The following is a 25,993-nucleotide window of genomic DNA, read 5'->3' as shown; positions in this document are numbered from 1 at the left end:
AGGGGATCGCAGCGGGGACAAACAAGTCCAGTGCAACGTTTCGCTGCTGACGTCAGAATAAACTGCGCAATGGAGGGAAAAGGTCATTATCGTCGAATGTACTGCGCTTCATGTGGATTAAATATCAATATTCACGTAGAATAAATTAGCCATTACGTTTTGTCATAATACTGAATTGGTGTGTTTATTATTATTATTATGTTTCATTTCGTACATTAATTATTGCTGGTAGAGAACAACACGTGGTACCGAAAAAAAAAGGAACAGCGAACTTTCTATGAACATATAAAGCTGTTTATTTTTTTGATTCATGTGATTAATACACCAGTATACCGGTAATGCATATGTACTACTACACTTTGTTATTTAGAAGAGTTAATTGGTTTCGAAAAGAGAGATTGCTGATTAAAAGAGACAGGGTTGAATATGACATAATTTTAAAGGCAGATTAGTAATGAAAAATTGCATTAGTTTTGCAAAGTACTGCACATTAAAGAAGGGTCAGTTACATTTGAAATAAGTACATTTGAAATAAACTGTTTATTTTTATTACTCCATCTTACCAGCAGGGGTCAGCATTATCTGTAACATAATCGATCGTTCTGTGTGGAATGATCCCACCAGCCGCTTTTGGGGTCTGTGCGGGCTGCGCAAAGAGGGTCACTGTTGTTAGCTTTGCAACAATTTTGGTGGTCAATATAATTTCCACAACAGGGCACACACTGCCAATTGTTCCACTCCTTTCTCAGGTGTCCTTTCCAATAGTCCAGGTCCACAGCATTTTAAAGACAACACGTGAAGCAGACTCATTTACTGTCTCGTTTACATAGCTAGTAACAACATCGCTTGAAGATGAGTTTCAGTGAAGAAGCTTGATTCTCAGCAAGCTTTAAGGAATTTAAAATATACTTGACTGGTTCTGATTAATAGAGTTCACAGCAGGATTATATATGAAGTACTACTTCAAAATTGAATGACAGGGACATTCATTTTCATCGTGGGGCAAGCTATTTTAGAACTTTTTTTTTTGTTTGTTTTTGGTTTTGATACATTATATTTGATTACCAACTGGACTTGGAAAAATTCGTTTTCAAAATGTACTGGGATAATAGTCAATATATATATATATATATATATATATATATATATATATATATATATATATATATATATATATATATATATATATATATATATATGTGTGTGTATGTGTGTTTGGTTTTCAACTACTGTAGAAGCAATGCAAATACATGTTTAATTTTATGTGCATTGCCACATCACAATAAAATTAAAGTCATGTTTAGTTTTAATAGCGCAGGTATGAATAATGAAACACTATACTATGTTTAACCTTTTTCCTAGGGCCTACCTTACTGATTTACCCATCCATTTCAAGAAACACGAAGATCGTTTCTGACGGATTTATTTATTTACGTGTTTGTTTGTTATAAGTTAACTGTAATCAACAACATCAAGCATCTGATATATTATGGGATCTTGGCAAGATGGTGGCAAAATGTGACAAGAATAAAAACACATAAATAATTAGAGCACAGGGCTGCTGTTCTTCCTCAAAGGCACTTGTCTGCTAGCTTAAAGGAATTGCCTAAAATTCATTACAGTCTAGTAGTTGGAGATGACATAAAGAGAACATAAGTAATGCTAACCTATTCTTTGCTATCACATAGTTAGCCCCAGGACAGCTAATGCTTTTGTATGATGTTTATTATTCTTTGTGTCAAAAGAAGATCTACCTACCTCTCTGAAATTCACATCATGATAGTGTTTCCATGAAGATGAATCATAAACTTACTTTGGTAACACCAGTTATTTTGCTGGTGTTTTAAGTATAATTTGAACCAAATTAAACAACTTTTAATATTTAGGTGCTTGTCAAAACAACTTGCCAAAAAATACAATGAGCATCAGGAAAACTTGAAAATGTAAGTTAAATGGGTGCGCATATTCAATATTACTACTGTGTAGTTGTTAGACACTAGCAGTAGTTTCGCTAGTAAAACATTAAGAAGCAGAAGAACCAGAAGAAGAATATATTAGCTTGTTAACTCCAGTCACGAACCTCTGCTTTATTTAAAGCGAGTTTTTACGAATGAATTGCATTATGTGTTTAATATATTTTACAACAGTAAAATGTGTCTCGAATACCAAACTTTATTCAACTCTTCAAAATAGACTTTACAAAATCTGTCTGATGGCTGGAGCGAAAGTTTGAATGGACCTATACTGTACCAGTCATCATGAAGGTTTAATATTAAACGCGATATATATATATATATATATATATATATATATATATATATATATATATATATATATATATATATATATATAAACTGCCTACTTCTCATTTAAAATATGTTACTTTAAGTTATGCTAAATCTTACCTGTAGTGCACTGACATCCCTTATTTGGGTCTCAAATGTTCAGTTTTTAAAAGAAACGCATGTTGCAGGAAATAATAATAATGTGTGTGTGTGTGTGTGTGTGTGTGTGTGTGTGTGTGTGTGTGTGTGTGTGTGTGTGTGTGTGTGTGTGTGTGTTACATTTTTTTAATTAAACTTTTCAATAACAAAGACCAACTGAAAAACTGCAGGAATTGTATTGGCTTTGCAGATAACCCTTTAAAAATACATACATTTCTAAATAAAACTATTATGAATTTACCTATTTAAACATGCTGCAGTATAAAACAGTTTAATTTATGGTGCAGGTTGGGTATGGGGCAGGTGATTAAATAAAGACATTTTGCCAAGAAAATCTAATCCAGAGAAAGACACCTGCATGACATCGCCCTTCCGGGACAAAAATAAGCGATCGAGAGGGAGAGAGGCAGATTGTATTTTACACCTTCCAGTGTGAGATTTAGTTTTCTCAATAATAGCCAGCTGCAAATTCAACACGTTAAAATGTGATTTATTTATAATTCGTCGAAGATTTCTTCTTCTTCTTCTTCTTCTTCTTCTTCTTCTTCTTCTTCTTCTTCTTCTTCTTCTTCTAACATTTTGTTTTAACTCTTAAGTGTAAGCAAAGTGATCATTAGATTTTTTCGCGTAAAGAAAATTACACCGGCTGTAACACAGCTCCGGCATTAGGACCATGTGGAGAAACACCCACAGAAGTTCAGGTGGGCAGGAGTTCCTAAGTTTCAGCCTGTCGTAGTAAAGTTGCTGTTGTTCCATCTCTTCTGTGTGTAAGGGGCTGATGAATTGGATCAACCTTGCTTTTTATCAGAAATGGGGTTGTATATCTACACACTGGAATGTAGACCACACATAGGAGCTACAGTTTAAACCTTCAAAATATAGAAAACGAAAATAATTTAATATATGATTTTAAGGATGTTTGTCCCAGATGTGTCTTCCTCAGCTTTGAATTGCACACTTGTCTTGGGAATAACTTGTTTGACTGTCTTCAGCAACTTTGCCAAAAGTTCTTCCGACTTCTCAGGTAAGATAAAAGCAGTATACCTGTTGCGTTACGAATAGTTTCAAAACCATTTTTCATTTTGTTAGAAGCGGTTTTTCTTCTGCAGTAGTAAAGTCGATTATTACTCTTACACCAAAGATGTGTGCAATTGCAAGTCGGTCAGTGTAGTTGGTATCTTCATCAAGTAAGAAGGGAAAACACACTGTTACGCTACTCTATTTAACTTAATAGCAGGGGAATTGTTATGCTTTTATTGTTTATTGATCACAAAACACTTACGTCTTTATCGTTCGTGGTTCAGTCTGTCCACATAAAAAAAAGATAACAGAATATACTGTAACTGGCACTAAAGTGGTTACTTCGATGCATTTTTCTGAAGTCTTTAGTTTCGTCTTTGTAGTACGCTGCGTATCAGTAGTGGAATTGTGGACATGGTAGAGGAGATGTATTGACGTGTAGCAAACCATTTAGAATTTAACACAATGTAGTGCACGTTATCTATCATCATCTAAATTATACACATTTTTTACAATTAGTGATATCATTTGCAGATGATTAATTACAGCAATTTAAAAGCAAGAGCCATTGATTTTATTTTATTTGTCCTCCAAAATGATCACTGTTGGAGAAGAGAGATGAAAGACGCTGCAAGAATCCTTCAAGGTCTATGATCTTTTATTTGCATTCTTCTTTGCTTGAAGATTTTCTGTCTCTTGATATTAGGTTGTATTATTTTGATTCTTATGTGTATAGGTTGGAAAACATCTCCATAAAATACGGCACTCAATAATTTCATAGTTTAATTTATATTAAGCATAAAAGGGTGGAGTTCCTAAGTTTTACTTGTATTAAATCCATTTCTTTTAGCCTCTAGGTGATAGCCATGCAATTGTGTGAAAGTACATGCCAAACAGACCTCGCTATTACACTGGAAGGACTGGAAGTACATTTTAGGGGCGAGCAAGATTCCCCAATGTGCAGCATAGTGTAAAGTACTGTGCTGTACAGCTGCTGAAGTGTTGCACTTTTCTCCTCTCTTGTTCCTGCAAGGTGGCATACTATTAGGAGCAGTGAGAGGCTGCTTCAGTTTGTATATTGTGGGTGGTTTAATATGTAAACCCTGCACTGTCACCTCCCTGCTAAGTGACTCTTATGTTTATTCCAGCCTCTAACATGATTTATGACCAAGCTTTTAGTGAAGTACCTGCCTTCCCTGTGATACTGATAGCATTTATCAGACCCCATTCACTGTGTCATCAGTGACACCCATGTGTTAGAGCTTTTAAACGGGCATTAAATAACACTTAAGATATTGAGTTTGAACTATTAAAAAGAAGGTGGTCTCAATAGTGGGAGGGAGGTTCATTGTTTAAAATATGATGACAGCTATTTATAACTGTAATAAGCATTTCACAAGGTATCACATTCATTGTGGCTCAGGGCATTCAGAAAGGAATAAAGCTCACAGTGTTATATCACAGTGATTGCAGTAAAGAGCTTGTGGGAAGGTGTGCAGGCAGCATCATTTCAGTCCTCATGTGATTCTGAGGTAGATAGGCAAAGGGATTATTTAAGTATCATCTAAATCCCCCTTTTTTTAGCATTTACAGGCATAAAAAGTACTGTTTCTGATTCCAGATAGTAAAAGAAAATGTAGTGAAATTGATTAATTTGGGATTTTTCAACACATTATTTTATATTATTCATTCTAATAATAATAATAATAATAATAATAATAATAGTGCATGTTTTTATTTTATTTTATACAGAAATAAATAAATAACAATATTCTTTCAGTTCATTGCACTAATTTTGTCTTCCATTCAGATAAACATTCAGGTAAACTGTATTGTATGCTATAAGCACGAACAAAAAATATTTTATTCAAGTTCAAAAGCTTTTTTAGTCAAGTTCTATTTGTGTTTGTAAGTTGTTTAACCTTTTGAAGAGATGTATTTCATGTTTAGCTTATTCTAAGTATCTTGCACTAGAGTCTTAGTCAGACAGCCCCAACACTGGGATTTTACTTTTAGCAATACTGTATATTGCTGTTGTGTGTACATGCTTTATATATCTAGGCATTTTAAATATCTTACCAAACAGGCCTATTCATGTCACAGTGATATACAACATTTTCTGGTTCCAAGTTTTACCCAAATTGAATGTGAATTCTTAAAATGTTGTTGTGTGTATAAACTCAGGATTGAAGATTTAATCAGGGGGCTAAGAGAGTAAGTGATGCAAAGCAGTGGGACTCTGGTTTGCTAAGAGAGTCAGTGATGCAAAGCAGTGGGACTCTGGTTTGCTAAGAGAATCAGTGATGCAAAGCAGTGGGACTCTGGTTTGCTAAGAGAATCAGTGATGCAAAGCAGTGGGACTCCGGTTTGCTAAGAGAATCAGTGATGCAAAGCAGTGGGACTCTAGTTTGCTAAGAGAGTCAGTGATGCAAAGCAGTGGGACTCCAGTTTGCTTAATGATATAAGAATGTTACATTCTATACTCAACTATGAACCAAACGAGGGAGCCTTCCAGAAACTGCAACAGCATCTACTTGAACCAGTGGTGGAGCAATAGCAGGTGCAGCAGGTGCAACTGCACTCGGGCCCACACACTCAGAAGACCCCGGAGGGGTTAGAAAGTTTTTATTTATTTTTGAACATGGATAATACCCTTCGCATTTATATTTGCAGATGTTACACATTTGTATCACTGTAGCTGCCGGTGTGCGGTGCCAGTAATTCAGATTGTACCCTCCCTCATTTTCTGACGATTAGAGATTGAGATTTGTGAATTGTCCTAATTTGTGGTATGGGGTTGGTGACTTCAGAACTCTGCGATATAAAGAGGGAAAAGGATGTTGTTACCAAGTAGGAAGCAAGTGTTGCTGTTCTTATTTCAGGATGTTACCCAAGTAAGATCAAACACGTACACATGTCCCCATTGTGTTTTCTCTAAAAATATCAAACTTCTGCACCTTTCATAACAACATTGTGCTGTTGTTACACATTTTGTTTTAGTTGATTTAATTAAATAGTCCTGCTTTAACCAATAAAATCCCTCCTGCACATTTTACTAGTGAGAGAGTAGAGCTCTCTGCTAAAAATAAGAATTAATAGCAGTTAAAACTTTACAATCAAAACAAGTATTAGAAGTAAGGAGAAGACTATAATCGTGGCAGCTGTGATCCCCTGAGCGCTTTTATGTTTAATCGTCACACTGGGACAGTAATTTTGGTATTAAAATACAGCAGGAGGGGAGGGATAGAGGAGATCTTTTTGATAAACAAAATAAGATATTTTGGTACCACAAAAAACCACCCCTGCACTGTAAATTAAAGACTTTGATTGAGCATATGTAATTAACAATTTGGAATTGTGTTTGGAAATGTTGTACAGACAAGGTTTATATTGCATGGGCTAGCTGTGTTTACATGCAGCCAGATGTGGGGCCTGTGTCTACACAGCACTAGCTGCTACCCATTCTGACAGAACTAATACAGTGCTGTATACATGGCTGTAATATTTGTAGTTGTTTGTACTGTGCTTTTAAAACCTCTTTTTCAAAATCAATTTAATATCTAATTTGTTTGTCCAGGCAGACACTCATATAAAATGTACTGCAAGATTTCCATTACATGAGAGTAGATGTTAAAACTTCAAGCTGATTTGAACTTGGTTCGCGCCAAGATAAGCACCAAGTAAGACGTAGTTTTACAGTAAACTAATGTGATCCATCTGCGTCTCCATCCATTTGCGTTTCTTTCCATCTGATGATGTTGATAACCTTCTGTCTGGTGTTGATGGCTGAAGTGTAATGCTGGCTCCAGCATCCAGCACACACAGCGGCTGCGATGCTGGCTCCGGGGATCAACCACAGTGCGATCTCTCCAGCACATCAGTATGACAACTGTCTGGATTGAGCAAAGTAGAGTACATCTCTGGGGTCTTCAGATGGGCACCTTCCATCCTCGGTGTTTCTCCGACGAGCCTACGACACCTCAAGAGGGCTCGACAGTGATTCTGGCGTCCCAGCATCACCCCTCCGTCCCCCACTCAACTCAGCCCAGCTTACTTACCCGTACATCAGTGTTACTTTCTTTCTATTGTGCTTGAGATCCGCAGCCAGAATCTTTCCATCTCAACCAAAGCCAGTTGCTGTTCCTTTCTGCTTCTTCACATATGTTCTTCACTGTGCGACGCAACTCTTGGCCACTGAATCCGACATCTCTGAGAAACTGGGTTGTAGAATGTGCCACAAATCCTCGACATCCCACCTCCACTGTGTAAACCCGGACTTTCTATCCTCTCTGTTCCACTTCAGCAGCTAGTTGAGCAATACAAAGTTTCTTCCTCTCATACGCCTCATCCACAGCATACTCTCATGGCACTGTTGACTCTACCAGATGAACAAGGCATGCTGATCCAGACCACAAGACAATGTCTGGTCGAAGGTTAGTGGTGGCAATCTCAGGTGGGAAAATAAGCCATTGACCAACATCTTCCAGCATTTTCCAGTCTCTAGCAGCTTCCAGTTGTCCTGGGCAAGGCTTGGTTTTAACACCTTTTTTTGGTGGTTGCTCCCCTAATTCAGTACTACCATGCAGTACTACTATATTTTATTATTTGTCTGAAGTACCACATCCAGAATACTCATTTTATACTTTATTTATAGTTGGAATACTACATTCTCAAACACCTCAATGAGACTATTGTCCTGTTTAAAAATATTCTATAGAATAACAAGATTATTTATGGAGCTTTTTGTAAGTATCTTGTAATAAATACAGAATAAATACACACTTCAGTAAGCTAGTTGATATGGTGTAATAGTTTTAATTTGTGGTACATTTTTAAATAAAACCAGTTGAATTTCAAGATTTCGAAGATTAGATCACATCAAAATACACACCATGTGTCATCAACTCCCCCAAGTTTTTTTTTTTATTTACGAAATACAGAGCCTATACCATGTAATGTTTCAGCCACTGAAAAACATAAACTACACAACCTAGTGTGGCTGGCAATATAACTCACTTTAAACCCACAGCTGGCTTACTTCTGTTTAACAATAATAAGATGCATAACGAAAGATACTGCCTTTTAATGACTTACTCTACTGGCTCACCCTAGCATTGTTTTGGTGTAATGGGAAGCAGTCTCATTAGCATTGTAATAGAGAGGGATTAGTTGAAAGTTATACCCACAATGCTGTTCTGCTGTTAAACCCAGCAGGCTCTGACTTGCCATTGTTCATTCCCTCTATGAACTATCTTTTGAACTTCACTTCATCCCACCTAATCTTTATGCATGTGAAGGAACTTTCCCTTGTGAATTCCTTCTCATAGAGTAGGAAAGGATTAGAGAGTATCCAAGTGTTTGGAAGCTTCTCTTTCTTTTCACATTGGGATTTCTCATTATCTATAGCTAAAGCTGGTGTTTTTTTTTTTTTTTTTTTTTTTTTTTTTTTTTTTTTTTTTTAAAATCAGGACAGATTCATCAGAGCTTGGTAAAGGTGCATATCATATGAATCATTTTGGTGGAAAAGTTAATTTTTATTGCCTTCGTTTATCTTTGATTGAATGTAGAAAGTTAGAACAAATATGTTCTCACCATGGGCGTAACTAGCTATGAGCTATTTTATTTTCAAAATAGGAGCAGAACTGATGACATACACAGTTAGGAAGATATGTAATTCCTGTTATTCTCAAGGAAATCCGTTAAGAAGACTATCCCACCACACAAGGCATAGTGGTGACGTTATGGTGATTCTGTCTGTGACACATGATTCTAGTTTTGTATCATTTCCTGGTGTTTTCCTCCTTTTATGAGTGTTGTGAATAGCACCATACATGTATAAATTGAATGCAGTCAATAGCGGGAGTGGCCTGAGCCCCTGCAGTTAGGAGATAAAAACACTACACTTACTGTACCCAAGAAACTGTCCAGGACGTGAACAATAACAAAGTTGTTTATTCAAAGTTATTTATTTAGGATGTAAGCACTTTGTTCCCAGGGACATGTTACAACAGAAATAAACAAAGAAACACCCCCCAGACCACAGCGTTGGAAGATAGCAGGAGGGAGCAGTAAGAGATTCTACACTGTTAAACACTGTAAGTTTGCATTGTGCCTCTTGATCAGAACCTAAGACAAAGCAGGCTAACATGCTGTAACGTTCATCAAGTAGAACAGTTTAGCTGGGACTCATAGAAACGATATTCATATAATTGAATGTATTACATGCCATTTATGAAGATAAGATGTATAAAAAAATAGTTAATGACCTATTTTAACAAATATATGCTTATCAGTATGCACCCGACGCTCCAGATAAGGTTTTGGGTTATTGAGTAATTTAGTAACCATTTTAGACACTGGGGAAGATGTAAGAATACACACATAGTGATTTGCAGGTGCAAAACCCCCATAATGCAGCTGTAAATCATGTCTAGCAGCCATAAAGTGTGATTTTAGCAGCTACAAAAAATGTGGCGTATGTAAAGAACGGTGTTCACCTGGCATTCTGCACCCGCTATCAAATTTGCACTGTGCCATCATTAACCATTAAAATTATATCGAAATGCATTTGGATTTGGACACTAAGCTGGCGCAAACATTATAATGTGATTATAAAAACCTAGGCAATCGCTGGTGCGAACCATTGTAGAAGCGAGTAATTGAGAGCTGTATAAAAGCACACACCTGCAGAGATTGACTTCTGGATGGCTGCTGTGGTACACTTCCTGATGTGGCAACACTTGGCTCTTGTTGAGGAGAGACAGGAACACGTTCGAAGGAGAAGGGCAAGACGAAGAAGACCCTGCATATTCAATCCCAGGGTCACTTTGTTTGGGATCCTGGAGGTTGTGGTGCTAAAGCGGTATGGTCTCACTCCGCAAGTCACCCTAGACCTAATAGCTGAACTGAGAGATGAGCTAGACCCCAGCATCAATCTGGAGACTGCTATCCCTGCACATGTGACAGTGCTGTTTAAAACACCCTCTACACATCTTATCTGGAGCGCTGCATGTACCCGGAATATGTTCCAAACATCCAGAGCTGTCGGAAAGCTATCAGAGCACAGGAGCTGGATTCTCATGAGCAGCAGCTCCCTGTGTCCCTTGAAGAAAGGGTTTCTTCTTTGATATCTCTGTAACACCAAGTATGCTGGCGCTTGTATCTTATCTTTAACATTATCTCTTGTCTTGCACATTTAAACATTGCAAACTTAACTTTATCTTTATGTGCAATTTCCTTGCTACTTATTTGAAGTATACTGTGGCAAACCTAAATATTGCCATCTTGATATTCTGCTGTTATTTTATCCATATTCCTTTAAGCTCCTCTTTGTGCTGACAATGACTTTTCGAATTACCATAATTTCCTACCATCTAAATGTGCCGAATATACTGTTAATATTTCCCACCAGTATTTTATCAACCACTGTACATACACTGTGGTTGTGTACCATATTTCCTTTGAGGTAATTTTCTGCTATGATTAGATTTAGAGAGATTCAGTACTTGAATTGAAATCGTGGAGCATGCTTTCACTTTTATGGATTCCGCTTTTGTAATGATGTGACGTTTCTGGGAGAATTTCACCAGGTCACTGGGGGTCAACACTCCCCAGACTCTTCTTCAGTGAGCATTGCTTAGTTTCCACAAGACAAGTATTACTGGACCTTGTTTTTAATCCATGCACATCGCCTTCTAAACATAGGGTGTTGGTAATTGGAGCATTTGCAAGTTTTTACCCTGAGGCGGAATCTTAACCAATGCCTTTCCGTCCCCTTTATTACACCATGTTGAATTAAACTTCCAGCACCCAGCTCCTAGTTATACAGTATACAAACTATATGTCAAAAAAGGTCTACATTGTAAACTGATAACCCTTCTACAAACTCCCCTTTCACAAGAGTACTCAACTGTGAAGCTTCACTGGAGGGTCCCCCAGATACAGCCGGGCGCCAGTCTCTCATCAGTCTGAACAGTTCTGTCGGTCAGAGCAGCCACTGGCGTGATTGATCATGTGGGAGGGAAGCAAGACCCTGTTGATTTCAGGAGAGACCCCCAAGTAACGGGGAAAAAAGGAGGGTTGCAGATGATTGAAACCTGCTGTTTGTTCGGAGCGGAAAAGGTCGGCCTTTGTCCCTTTTAGGTCAGCATTCCTGTCATGACTTTCAGAAAAGAAAGGTTTGGTTCTCAGAGGGGGTGGACAGTTGTTTAGATTCCCTTTATATCTCATTTTAGAGCACCCCTGTGGCCTCAGTATAGCTCCTAAACATGTCTGGGTTCAGATGGTACACCAGAGTTTAACCATTAACTTGTCACTCTGTCCTCAGCGGATGTAAGAAATACCACATAGAACAAACTGGGGGACTTAAGTCTTCTATAGAGGAGGTGATAGGACAGGGTGTTTAACTGTTCAGATGTTCATCGTAATGTTCTTAAAATTATCAAGTATCATTTTCTGTTTAGCCATGCATAATGATTATGATAAATGAGTAAAAAAGACTGCTTAGGTTTCTCAGTGACACACGTACTGTACAAACACTTTAAAGAAGCACTTCCAAAAAAAAAAAACTGTTAAATATAAAAAACTAAATTGAAAGTAGGAAGATATGCATTTATATTCAAAATATGATTTATTTGATATTTTGTTTCTCAAAAGTTGCTTAATTTTGGTATTCATGTTTGTGCATTGGTAATCGTGTTATGAACTTTACCTTCAAACCAAATAAGAAAGCATTGCTTTGCATGTCGCTACCTGTATAGTGTTAGTGTGTAGGTGGTACAGGGATGCAGAGAATGTATTATGTTGCATTGTTTCTCTGATGTTACTGCTATGCACAATTTACAAGGAGTTCTAAAGTTAAAATTGAGGTATTCAGTATTAAAAGCACCCAGCTGTCAGCACTTGCTTTAAAGAAAATTAGGCACCAGGAAATCTTAAAATATGTGCATTTATTTCACCTGTACTGTAGCTTTCAATTATTTATGTATTACTTTTACTTGTGTGCATGGTGTAGTGTAGATGTGTAACCAGTTTTGAAGTAACAACCTGGGCAGATACTAATTGAGTTCAGAATTACTTCAGTCTGTTTGGAGACAGTCTAGACTGTAGAACATTTCGTCATGACCTGCAGGCTATGCAAAAGCGAACATAATGCATTTTTTATTTTAAATTGCATTGCTATCATTTTCCTCAGAGGCAGAAAAAACGTCTAGCAGCTATGCAGTGAGAGCGTTAATTCCATCTAAGTACAGGTTTCTGAAGTTAAAAGTCTATTGCTAATTGATATTGCAGGAATCATTGGGGTCCAAGAGGGCAGGTGAGATATTAAAGTCTATGTGATGGCCATTAATCCGAACTATAAATGATCCAAATGGTCTTCTGTGACATTTGACAAAGCTCAGACACAACAGAGAAATGTTTAGAACTGGATACTGATAAAAAAAAAAAAAAAAAAAAAAAAAACTTTTTTAAAAAGTTTGAATAACTGGTCCTCTAGAGCTTCTCTTTCACTAGTGTAGGGTTGTTTTACCAGTAGAGTAGTGGTTCATGGAATAGCCCACTTCAGGTCCAGAACAATAGAATGCTCTGCACTGCTGGAGTGATTTTAAAAAGCATTCAACCTCCAGCTGGGAGTACAAAGGGAACCCAAGGTTGTGAAGGATGAGAATGCTTGCATTTTTTAAGTGTTTTGGATTTTTCAGTGAATTCTGACATCTGTAATGCTTAACAAGATGCCTAAATACCCACATAAACACAAGTTGGAAGCTGACAATACAGGTATAGGAGGCTGTATTTCCTGTGAGATTTTCTGAAAATACCCTTGAAAGTGAATGCATGAACAGACTGTCTGTACATTTGTACACTATTTGTGTGGTGCCGATGTTACGTTTAATGCTGCTAGGACTATCTTGGCAGGGAGACTACTTTCTCAGTATACAGGATTCATCACTATGACACTGGATATGTATCAGTGTTGTAGTAATATTGTAATATTGTCTGGCATTTGGTCGACAATACATGGCAACACTTTGCTACTTCATACCAAGTTCTGTTTACTCTCCAGTACATACGCTATTTTGATAGAGCTCATTTTATTAGTTCTCTGCATTTTCATCTTTCTGTTTTATCTCATCTCATTGTATTTGTATCATATTAGATACACAGTTTCTGTCACAGGACCCAGAATGATGTGCTGCCAACAGGATGTCCCTGTGAATGTGATCATTCATGTGAGAAGATATATCCTGTATGCACGCTTTAATAGATGAATAGAAATACATTGTCGGTCAGTGTTGCACTAAATAATGACCTGAGAGCCCGCTATGTCTATTTGATTCATCCATACGGTAGTGTGGAGCCAGTCTGAAAGCACCTTTCCCTCAAATAGAATGAACTGGATTGCTGCCATCCGGGTTGAGAGAGTGCTGTACTGTGATTGCTGGACGATTGCTTTAGTTGATTTCAGGGCGGGTAGGTGGAAGGGTTAGCTGCTAAAGAAGTAATTATCCATTCTCTATAATTTGCGTCTTTATTCCTTGCTGACCTGGAATGTGAACCATTCTTTTAGTTGCCAGCTGTGTGTAACTCTCTCCACACATCATTGTACTGCGTTAAATTAGCTGCAAGGAGGAGCCTTAGTAAGTCTCATTCAGATGACTTGGACAGAACATATTGCAAAGGGTTGTTTAAGGTTACAAGCATTTATTTATTTAATTATTTATACATTTATAGTACATAGTACATTTTCACAGGAGTGGTACTCTCTTTACCGGTTGTGTTTTGTAAAAGAAGCTGCCAGCTGTTGACCAGGTTTTTCATCATATATTGATTTTAAAATGGCAAGGCTTACGTGTCCATGGCAAGCTGTACTCAGTGGATGCAGTGGACGCTATACTGGGCTTAATGGTGTAGAAAGTCATGAGCACACTGATAGTGTTTTAATGGGAATGTGTGTTTGCTCTGGCTTAAATGCCTTTTGGTTCAACTCATTAGTTCCAATATGACCAAAGACAAGTTCTCAGGAATGGCAAACATAGATTTAAGTAATTAAATAAGTAACAGGCTGTGAAAGAATATACGAGAAACACATACTGTTTAATTCACATGCCTGTGATGTGACCTCTCTGTGTTGCTGTAAATGACATTTGGATTGTTAGGTGCCAATGCACATTGTTTAACACTTTAACAAAAGCTGACCTCTGGTATATAAGCCTCCTCAGCTGACCTCTCTTTAACAGTAGGGAGGAAGCAATGTGTTTAGATAATAGAACGAAGAGACCCTGGGTTTGAATTCCAGCTTGGCTGTACCTTGGGCTGGCAATTAAACTCTGAGTCAAATAGTGCTTCTCTGTGCCACTCCCGCGGATCACACTCACTTGCACAAACAGCTTCAGTTCAAGATGAGACAAAAAAGTCTTACTGCTGTAAGATATGGTTTTGGTTAGTCTACATTTTGTCATTCCCCATTAGTATCTTCCGTGGTGTTTCCAGAACACCACATTACATTGACAAATATGAAAAATGTACAGGTTAGCATTCAGTAAGCCATGAAAAGAAACACATTCAGTATTTACACCATCTCTCTTGAAAATTTTAATTTAAATTAAATTACAGACCACCTCAAGTAGATTTTCAATTGAAAACATTTAGTTATCAGACTATTACTGTTATATACAACGGATGTTTAAAAAAAAACTGCTCAGTCTTGCACACAATGCACAGGGAGCGTGAAATACATGGGCTGCACATTATATTCGTAAAATTATGGTAATACACAAACAAGAGTTAGAAATAGCCATCTAGTCATCTATTGATCAGGCTTGCTTGTACTGTTTGTTTTCCTATACTAATGTTCCTTACTTCATATTAAAATGACACGATTGAGTGTTTCAATGATGATTAAAATTATCTATGTCACTTTTGTTTGAGTAAGTTATTTTTTGTAGGCCTCACACCAACTGTAAAACCCTTTTGTCAGAAACATCCTTGACAAACTCTATGACAACAGAAGGTTTAAAGAGCGCCTTGTCAAACTCGATCACAACAGAAAGAGATGTTGTTTCATCAGAATGTCTTTCCTCATGTGAATGTCATAGTATAGTCTGGAAAACAGTATGGAATTTGTCTATGTGACTGACTAATAACCTGTACATTGCAGTCAGAGCACAAACTAGTGGTCAAACTAGCAGCTCGAAATACTTTGTGACTGGAAAACGTGCTGTGATTTATTTCCAGAAGGAAAGGTTTTATTTGTGTAGCTCTACCTTGCTCACATACCTGAGTGTGATAAGAATGTGAAGGAAACAGGCTTCCATTAGTCCAGTAAACACAGTTAGGCACCAGTAATTGTTTGCATGGTGAAATATCTGTTTTTTTTAAAGGCTCTTATATATATATATAACTTTCATGCACAGCAGCCACACTTACAATCCACAGGTATTGAGAAACATTCCTCTTTAATGTTGCTTGAGCTAATATACTTGTTGTGGAGTCATTCTAGCAGTTCTTTAGACTATAGTGTGAACACACTAATATCCCCTAACGTTGCAGGCAGCTTGTTGTACTGTTGGATAATCCCCAGGTCACTTGTAAGGGAATGGACAGTAGGCTATTTAAATTACCTTGAAGTTGCCTTTTACAAAATAATTCTTTAAATTCTTTAAAGACCACTTTCCTCTCACAGCTTGAAGTGTAACCGAACCCTATTGTATTACAAACCAACAGTCCTGTGCCATTCATTAACCTGCCAAAATGTTTATTAAGTGGTGTACTGTTCTCAAATTGCATTTCCAAATACATCTTACTTTGAATTACCGGCGCCCTTGAATAAGCGCCACACTCACATATCAGATTTGTAACAGACGCCACCCTCTCAGTAATGAAACATTTGAAACATAATGGACATTTTTTTCCTACCCCAGCTCAAATAAATGCAGCACTTAATAAAGAAATGCATACAAAACACAGTATGGCAAAGCATTAGAAGTAGAAACAAAATGAATTAAATAAACTTGAATAAAATGCATTTCAAACAATACAGTTGCACACTGGAGTGTACAAGCATTTTACTGTCAAGTTTATGGAAGCCAAACAAAAAAAGAATACAGTGGGTACACAGCACTATTACAGCAGCACTAATATATATATATATATATATATATATATATATATATATATATATATATATATATATATATATATATATATATATACATATACACACACACACACACACACACACACACACACACACACACACAGTATTTTGGCTAATATGAGACTGCAGGAAGTTCGGAGAGTGGGAGGTGTGGTATTTTGGCATGTCAAGCAGAAGCTAGTGTAGCTCTCGCTGAAGCGTTGCTATTTAGTGGATAGCCAGGGGAACAACCTATCTTCCTCACTGAAGCCCTACCTGGACCAGGAGACCAGGATTGTTTAGTCGTCCTGCTAGTGGAAGAGAAAGAAACACACTGTATATTAAAGATTTCAGCCCAGCGACTCTTAGAAACTGCTGTAAGAAAAGAAAGAGAAAATAAGCCATCCTCCTGTTAAATAGACATTTCTGTTATTATTTCCCTCTCCACGCTACACTGGTGTGTGACCTCACTTAGTCGAACACTGATCTGATCTGCAAGCTCAACAGCTTTTCAGTTGTAGGACTTCTTCTCCGTCCTGAGCAAGTTGTAGACACACAAATAAACTTCAATATACGCCTCCCTCAAATACCACAATAAAAAATTTTGCCTTTCAAAAAACATAGTACTTCTAATTACCGCCAGCGCCCTTGAATAAGCTCTGCAGCTGTTTTTAGTAATTTAAAATAAACGTTGCAACGTTAATTCAAGGTAATATGGTACAGAGTGTTATATTGCAAGTCTTTGCCAAGCCCAGAACATAGACTGCATCAGACTGTGAAGGTTAGAGAGCACTGAACCAGAAGCCACTACAGTTTGCTTGTTCTCTCAGGATAGACAGCACACTGGCCCTGATGACAGTTCAGAGAACAACATTGCGATCTGCTGTTCATTTATTTTTTTATTTTGGTCAGGATGGCAGTGTTTAAAATATCAATTCAGCACATTCAAAGTATATTAAGGAGGTAATTTAAAGAGAAAACAAAACAATGTAACACAGATTATGTCTTTAGAGAACCACTAAATGCACTCTAGTCCTGTGCATCTTACGATTTCTGGGCTCATGTACATCTAAATACAACATAACTAAATAACTAAATGTTTAAGGATTATGTAATGTACAGTACAGTTTTCTGCTGACTTAGCACATCATTTTATTTCATTGTATGGAACAGAAGGAATAAAAGGCAAAAAGCTGGTATTCTCAAACTGTACATTTTTAATTGTTATGATAACTAGCACTAATAGGTGGAAATAAGGATACTGAAAGTAAAGAATCAAAGAGGTTTCAGGGGTGAGAATGGTTGTTTTTTAGTATGCACAAGACTGTACTCCCTAGAGAGCAGATGTGCAAAGGGAAATCCTATACAATCTCTTTCAATCCTGTAATAACGAAGCAGTTCTTTGTCTCAGAGTGAGGCAGGCTGTGGCGGCAATTATGTGGGACCACATTAAATGCTGAAACAAAGGGGCTAATCTATAGGACGTGTAAAAGACGCAGTGAAAAAGGTCAGGGTTGGTACTCCTACTATTTCTGTATTGGAAAAATGTTAACATGACACACAGGTCTTGGATTGTAAATCCTTGTAGCCCCATGGTTCATTCCACAGTTGTTATTTAAAAGTACCTCAGGGATATCCAATTTCCCATTCAACCGCTGGGAAAAGAAAGGTCAGATAAGCTGATCCTTGATGATTTCTCTTCTTATCCATCCACAAACCAATAACAATTGAATGCCTCTTTTGAAATCTGTTTCATTAGGCTTCTGCTTTTGCTTTATGTCTTATGTACAAAGAAAAAGCCAGTGCTCCAGATTCACAACACGCTTTACTAATAAGATATTTCCATAGTGATTATGTTGGAACAAGTGAATTATGAGTTCTGTTCAAAGTTTGAAATGAAATTCACCGCTTCCCGCAAAGAAAGAGTTGACTCAAAGAAAAGGCTAAATAACTTTCTAAAGCTGTTAGCCAACAGCCAATGCAGTTTATCCTTTATCTTTTCAAACTCGATTCTACAATGGAATAATGGTCTTCCCACATATTGCATGGGCTATAATGAGTTAACACTTATAACAGTTTTCTGTTCACAGATAAATTTAACAGACACGTTCCTGGCAATTCTAGAAACAACCAGTTTACTGGTGACCAGTTGGTTTCATTACAGGTTAACGTCTGTTATACTGGTTTCACTGAAAGTTTTATTAAATGAACTAGACCAGCGGTTCTCAAACTTTGTTGCACTGCAACCCCCTTCGAGCAAAAACAATGACTATGCAACCCCACTGCCCGGTGTTTTTGCAGAATAGTTAGTATTGAAAGTAAAACAGCATTGTAAGGTATTGTCAATAAAACAAATATACAGCCATTGGTTATTTTTCATTAAGAATACAATCGTAAGATTTTTTACAGCCAACAGTAAAAAAAAAAAAAAACGCGATCGTTAATCTAAAAGATGGCTTCTTGGTCCAGCTTTCCATTTAGTCAGTGAGAGAAATAACAATTGTATCTAGTCCTTGGAGTGACGTGTCAAGAATATTTAAGCGATCACAAATATCTGCAAGGTAAGCAAGCAAAACAAGCCATTTAGCATCTACAAGCTTTTTGGGTTTTGGTTTTTTACTGCTGATCAGGCGACTTTTTGAACTCGCAACAAAAATCACAGAGGCTGGACTAAACGCTACAGAAGTTCATTCCGCTGATTAGCTGATATGCAAGTTGGTTGCTAGGTAACATACCTGTTTATTAAACTGAATTTTTATATTGTGCAGGTATTCCCGACCCCATTGACACACAATTTGAGAACCGCTGAACTAGAAAGTGAGAGTGACATTAAATGTATTGTCTTTTATAAGGCATCAGATTATAAGAACCAGTACAAAATCTAGGACCATAGCCATCTAGAAACTCACATAAGCAAATGTTACCTGCTGAAGACCCACATTGGTCATGGCTATGAGTTTCCAAAAAGTCATTTTCATTACATAGAGCCTGTCTAGATGTTTGTTCATTACTTCGTATGTGGAAGATTTCCTGGCAAGAATGTGTTTGGGAGCCAATAGCGCCCCCATAATTGAAGCCAGTTTATTTCTATACAACCTCTAAGATATCCAACTAGCAGATTGATATGATAAAGGGCATTTCTAAATGCTCCTAATGACAACCAGTCTGTTAATACCTCCACTAGACCTGCCACCTGCCAGAATGTGGTTTATTTTGTGGGAAAAAAAATTGTTTCATGGTGAGATGACCCATCAAAATGGAACAGTTTTATTAAAATTAAAAAAAAAGTGTGTTGGAAAGGAGGGTATATAGTGAATTACAGCATTCTTCACTGACTTTTCTTCACTTTACCAATACATTAGGTAGGCTGTAGTTGTCACTCAGTTGATGTGCTTATTGTACTGGTGTGTTTTTATAATCTGACAATGAAGAAGAAAAGTCTACTGATGTGGGAGGCAGCTTAGTTGACTTTGTGATGATCCCCCAGCTTGTGAGAGTGCTGGGTAGTATCATTGGAGAATCCAGAGTTTACTGCCATGCAAATGCTGTACATATAAAAGTATAGCACACTGGATCTTGGAGAAGAAAAAAAAAGCAAACAAAGTAAATCAGTGGTAGAAAATTTGTAAAGTACTGATTTATATAAAATGCCCCCCACGTGAAAAGAACACACAGCTAGGGACTTTGCAGATGCTTATATAGTTATGCATGGTTTGGCTATAGTGGCTTGGCTTAGCTTCTAAACACTGATTGGGTGGTATTTCTTTTTGAAAAACTTCCACGTGTTCCATCATGCTTTTGTTCTCAACGACCACCCAAATACGCGTGCCTGTTTTCAGACGTTTCAGTTGCAGCAATAAACCCAGTTACAAGTCCTCCAGCAACACGTGCAGGTCAAACAGAATACATTTCACTTATAACTTTCTCAAGGACACTGTCTGTTGAAGCCACCCATTTTTTAGCCAGGTATGGAACGCACTTATCTGCTGGATTTGTGTCCTCTATTTCTTTTCCACAACATTCTAAGTCCCTTTCAGCCTGAGGCCAGTGCATGTATCATCAGAACACATTATATTCCAAGTGTTTGAAACCCTTTATTTACTGTTTTAGAGAAATCAAATTTAGTCTGTTGCTACATTTTCTGCACAGACACAATTATTCAAGAAAATCATATCACTCTGAGTGGGCTGAGTTAAGGGTTCGGCAACACAGAGGTATGTCAATATCAGCAATCAAGGTTGGATGTGTTAGATAAACGAGTATCTACCTGTGAGATTTTGATTAAACTAGAAGCATGCTGACTGCCCTTATAAAAGTGTACCACTGTAAATCTGCTTGGCGATGTTGCAGTTTTCCCATGGTTATACTGTGGCCAGTATTTACCATTGTTGGCCACGTTTTTTAATATGCTTTGTCATACTGCTCTGGGCTTTGTAATGCTGTTACTTTGCTTTATTACACTTTCATATGATCTTACTATGGTAAACGTTTATAAGAGAGATGAATGAAAATGAGATAAAGCCATTCATACAAGAATTACTGATCCATAATGCAATTCAACTTGGAGCAGTAAAAAATGTGCTGCACTAATTTTGGAAAGATTATCTTTTAAGAGACTTGCATGTCTTTTTTTTTATTAAAGGTTTTATGAAAACAGAAGAGATCTTGTACCTTGAATGTTTGTTGGATGCAGGGTATATTAGGACATAATGACCACTGAGGAGTTTAATACACTGCTAGTATTAAACAGGTTGAGTTTTGAAATTTCACTCTCACACTTTAAATATGATAAGTAAAGACAGCAGGGAGCATGTCATGTTTTCCTGTCTAGACTTATTAAAAATCAAGACTTCATATTGGGGATCCAGCTGCAGCAGCACTCAAACATCAGCGCGTTCATGCCGTCTATCAGAATTTGCCAGGGGTTCTCATTAAGGAGTCACTGCCCTCCCTCTAATCTTGTAGTCATGTGATACTCCCTGAAGCGCAGTCTAATCATTCTGCTTTTACATGAGGCCACAAAAACCATGTGCCCATCTAATCTATTTGCCTAATTACCGTAATGTTTTCACTGTGCTGTCCCTGATCTTAAAGCAAACTTGGCTCTTATCCTGTCATGATCTAAAAAAAAAATAATTGTCTGATTGAGTGACTGTACAATAAGAAGCTGAGAGTAATATTTTAGTTATATTTAGTATATTATAACTAGTGCTGGGACGAATACAGGATTTTCATGTTCGGATATTTGCTCATAATTGAAATATTAATTTGGATATTCGTTCGTTTTTCAAAAATAAATAAAAGCCATTATATTACTCTGAACACAGGCAACATAGCATCAGGGAGCCTGGCCGTGGCCCTTGTGTGTGTGCCTTTATTTTACAGCAAGACCTTACAATATGTAACACGCTAAAATAGAAAAATATCCTAGGAGTAAAGAATAAATTATGTAGGACTTACTTTACCCCAGTGAATTAACTACATAACAAAGGATGCCAAATAGCAGTTCAGGTTAAACATTGTTTTGTTTATTCCCAAAATAAATATTACATAAAGTTGAAGCTTTTTTTCCATTCCTTGCCATTGCCATTTGTTCAGAGTAAACAGTGGCCATCGACACGTTTTCATAAAGTAATAACTGGAATATTGTGTGCAGTTCTGGTCACCTCGCTACAAAAAAGATATTGCTTCTCTAGAAGGAGTGCAAAAGAGAGTGACCAGAATTATTCCGGGTTTAAAAGGCATGTCATATGCAGGCAGGCTGAAAGAATTGAATCTATTGAACCTTGAACAAAGAAGACTACACGGCAACCTGATTCAAGCATTCAAATTTGTAAAAGGTATTGACAATGTCGACCCAAGGGACTTTTTCGAACCTGAAAAAAGAAACAAAGACCAGGGGTCACAAATGGAGATTAGACAAAGGAGCATTCAGAACAGAAAATAGGAGGCACTTTTTTACACAGAGAATTGCGAGGGTCCTGAACCAACTTCCCAGTAATGTTGTTATAGTGGATACTCTGGAATCCTTCAAGAAGCTACCAACAATCAAGCAAGCAAGATGAGCCGAATGGCCTTCTCTCGTTTGTAAACTTTCTTATGTTCTTATAACACAAGGTTTACTTGTGCCTTTTTGTAGCTGAACAAGCAAACAATAACTGAAATTTAACTTAAACCACTTCAAATAAAACAACGTGGATGGCGTTGTAAAGTGAAGGGGAAAAAACTCATGGTTCTCGTTTATTACATTCCACATAACAGAAAGTCACTATATATATATATATATATATATATATATATATATATATATATATATATATATATATATATATATACACACACACTGTATAAAAAAACACTCCACAGCATTTTCAAGAAATTGGGTACTGTTTAAGCGAGACATTTCAGTCCATGAGATTCTGGCTTGTTCTAAAGCAGCACATTTTCCCAGATGGCTTTCCATAGAGATCACTAAGGGTGAGCGCGTATAATCTGATTTGTTTACTTTTTACTGTCTACGAATTTTAAATAGAGGCTCGAGAGCTGCTGTGTCGATTCTGTGATTCTGTGATATATATCTCACATATCACATGGGGCTCTTTTTCATTTGCCATTTTTTGAAACTTGCACAAATTCTGGTGAGACAGTAAACAAGTGCAAGGTATTTTTGTCATTTGTAGTGAATACATGACAAAAAATATTCGATCGAATATTTTGATATTTGTTCCTGCACTAATTATAAGTAAGACCATGAATATAATGGTAACTTTTCTGTAAAGTATGCAAAGGTTGCTATAGATAGTCTTTTTTTTATTACAAAGTGTTTTTCTTATTGCAAACTTCTTTTTCCAGTTAAAGAAACATATATTGTTTTCTGACTTTAAAGCTTTTCTGAAAAAAAAAGTAGCGTTCTGTGTCCAATTATAAATGCATTTCCATGTTTAAGTAAGTATAGCTTTAAAAAAAATTGTTTGGTTTCTGGTTTCTCAAAAACGTGTATTTAACTGCAGCTTGTCTTATTCACTCTAGGTGAAAAACAAACTTTTTTTCCCCATTGTACACTATAAATTTACCATAGTTTACTATACAGTAGTTTGCCATGCTTTACCTTGCTTTCGCTATGCTTTATACTGGAATGCTTTGTTATGCGTTTACTATGATAATCTTGTTTAAGGGCCCGGAGTGACTTATCTGGTAAAAGCACAGCTATGTGGCGTGCAGAGTGAGTTATACAGTCCGGGGAGTGCAGCGGAGAGTCAATTTGCTAGTCTTCGCTGGGGATTTCACAGGGAGTGTCACCTTGAGTGTGCCACTCCTGCACTTTAGGGAGGCAACATTGTAAGGAACTATTTCTCCTCACTACCCTACACTGCCACTAGCTTGCCGACATTCACTGTCAACCTATTGGGTCTAAAGTGGCAGTTATCTTGGTTGTAGAATGGGAGGACTTCCACTACACTACAAGGAATTGGGAAGTGTGGTACATACTGTTGTAAGGGTCTTGGATTTGGCTGATTACTGAGGGTCAGGGTTGTTGGGTTATTATAGTTATTATTTTAGTTATTTTAACATGATCTGGCAACATGAGGCCCCTGCCCGTCACTCTGATGAACAATTTTTTACTTTCCTGCTTTAGTGGCTTTGTATATTCTTGCTGAGCACATTTATCATGGCCAGTGCTTACAAATTTCAGTACTGCCAATATTTTTGGCTTTAGTGGTGCGCATTTTTGGTTACCTGTCTCTCTTTGTTTGAATTACAGTTTGAACAACAGTGATGCAGAGAACTAATGCTAGTTTTGCCTCTGAGGTTCATGTGACCCACACACCCATCATAGCTGCAGTGTATTTCACTATGCAGCCTGTCTGTAAAGTGTTTGGGAAACGCTACAAACAATATGTAGACATTGTTGCATGTTATTGCAATTATTCAACTTAAATGAAGAGTCATTTTCAGCACCATGTAACAGGGAGAATGGGAACATTATTTTTTTTATTCTTAGTGACCTCCTCAAATATTTATCTTCTTTACACCTTGCCTTTCCTCTGCTTTGTAATAAAAGGAATGCTCTTGTTCTGCTTGAAATAACATGAGGCATCTTTTCACATTGTACCCATTCTCCCTTGTGCTCCTCAACTTTCCTTCATTGTAACCCCATGATCCTGGTGGAGGGAGAAATGTGATAGTAATTTGTCTGATTTCTGCATTGTCTGTTCATTTTCAACATAATTACCAATAACCGGTTTCTACAAGAAAATAGCTTGAGTGCTCATCTTTGTGAATTAATGTAGCTGATTGTGGCATAAATGGTTTTCTGTTTCGCATTGCCTCTCTGAAAACCAGCTGTGGTTTCGCTCTTCATGTGCCTGAGTGTGTGCGTGTATGTCTCAGTAGTTTCTACCCACACACAAAAGATAGAGCCCCCATAATGTGTGGTATCTGTGTGTATTTGTTTGGATATATACAGCATGATAAGGCACTTGATCAAAAGATTTTACCACTTTCCTGTATAAAATGTTTAACACCTATTTGGCCAAAAACACATTTCACTCTTGGCTCACAGAAATAAAAACACCTTCACTAAAAGCTGATTTTACACCCATCAATTAACACTAATCTTGGGCTACTGTGCCTTATCTAAAGTAACATTAGGTATTGCATTCCTGACATTGTGTTTACTTGGTACGCACATGCTCCAGAAACAGACGAAGACCTTTAAGTTCTGGAGACATTAGAATACTCTCATTTCACCACCAAATCTTTTTTTGTTAAAAAGGGATTTGGGGTGTCGAGTGTTTAACGATAGGCTACTGAAATAGACTACAGTAAGTGATGATAGTAACCATTACTGGGTCTGCAGGGCCTGTTATAATGTCAGAGCAGGAAAAGACAAGGCAACATGACACTTGTATCCTTGACCCATTCATTTCACACTGCTATGTCTTCATGTTGCCTGACAGGTGATCAGCACACCTGTGTGTGATAAGTGAAGAAGAAGTATGCAAGGTTCTCAATCATCACTGAGGTGTCTTTCAAATAGATGTTTTTTTTTAAAGGGTGTATTCCCAATGACTGTATTCTAGTGTGCGTGTTCTATATAGGTACATCTATGTGAAAGAATACCCTAAACTATTCCTCCTGAGAGTTTTTTACCAGCATTGAAATATATCATACTCTCTTTTGGTTCCTTTTTAAGAATCATAATAAGTTGTACTATTACTATAATGAGTACTACAAATAATAATAATAATAATAATAATAATAATAATAATAATAATAATAATAATAATAATAATAATAATAATAATAATACGGTTGCAAAACACTGAAAATAGCAGTAAATTAAAAATAAATATAGCAAAACAAATGTTCCATTACATGTCAATAACACAAC

General features: G+C 37.0%; 1 protein-coding gene across 1 annotated transcript in view; it reads left to right on the top strand.

Annotated features, from left to right (window-relative positions):
- Window positions 1-3,094: 3,094 nt before the first annotated feature.
- The window catches only part of LOC121315542 (protein eva-1 homolog C-like), a 105,646-nt gene continuing 82,747 nt past the window's right edge, over window positions 3,095-25,993 (top strand). Inside the window, exon 1 of the mRNA XM_041249717.1 lies at window positions 3,095-3,468. Coding sequence (XP_041105651.1) covers window positions 3,348-3,468 — 121 coding nt within the window. The 5' untranslated portion in view covers window positions 3,095-3,347. The remainder of the gene's footprint in view (window positions 3,469-25,993) is intronic.

Source organism: Polyodon spathula, chromosome 5 (assembly GCF_017654505.1).
Source record: "Polyodon spathula isolate WHYD16114869_AA chromosome 5, ASM1765450v1, whole genome shotgun sequence".
Lineage (NCBI taxonomy): Eukaryota > Metazoa > Chordata > Actinopteri > Acipenseriformes > Polyodontidae > Polyodon > Polyodon spathula.
Note: the sequence above shows the minus strand (reverse complement) of the source record. Positions and strands in the feature narration are given on the sequence as shown.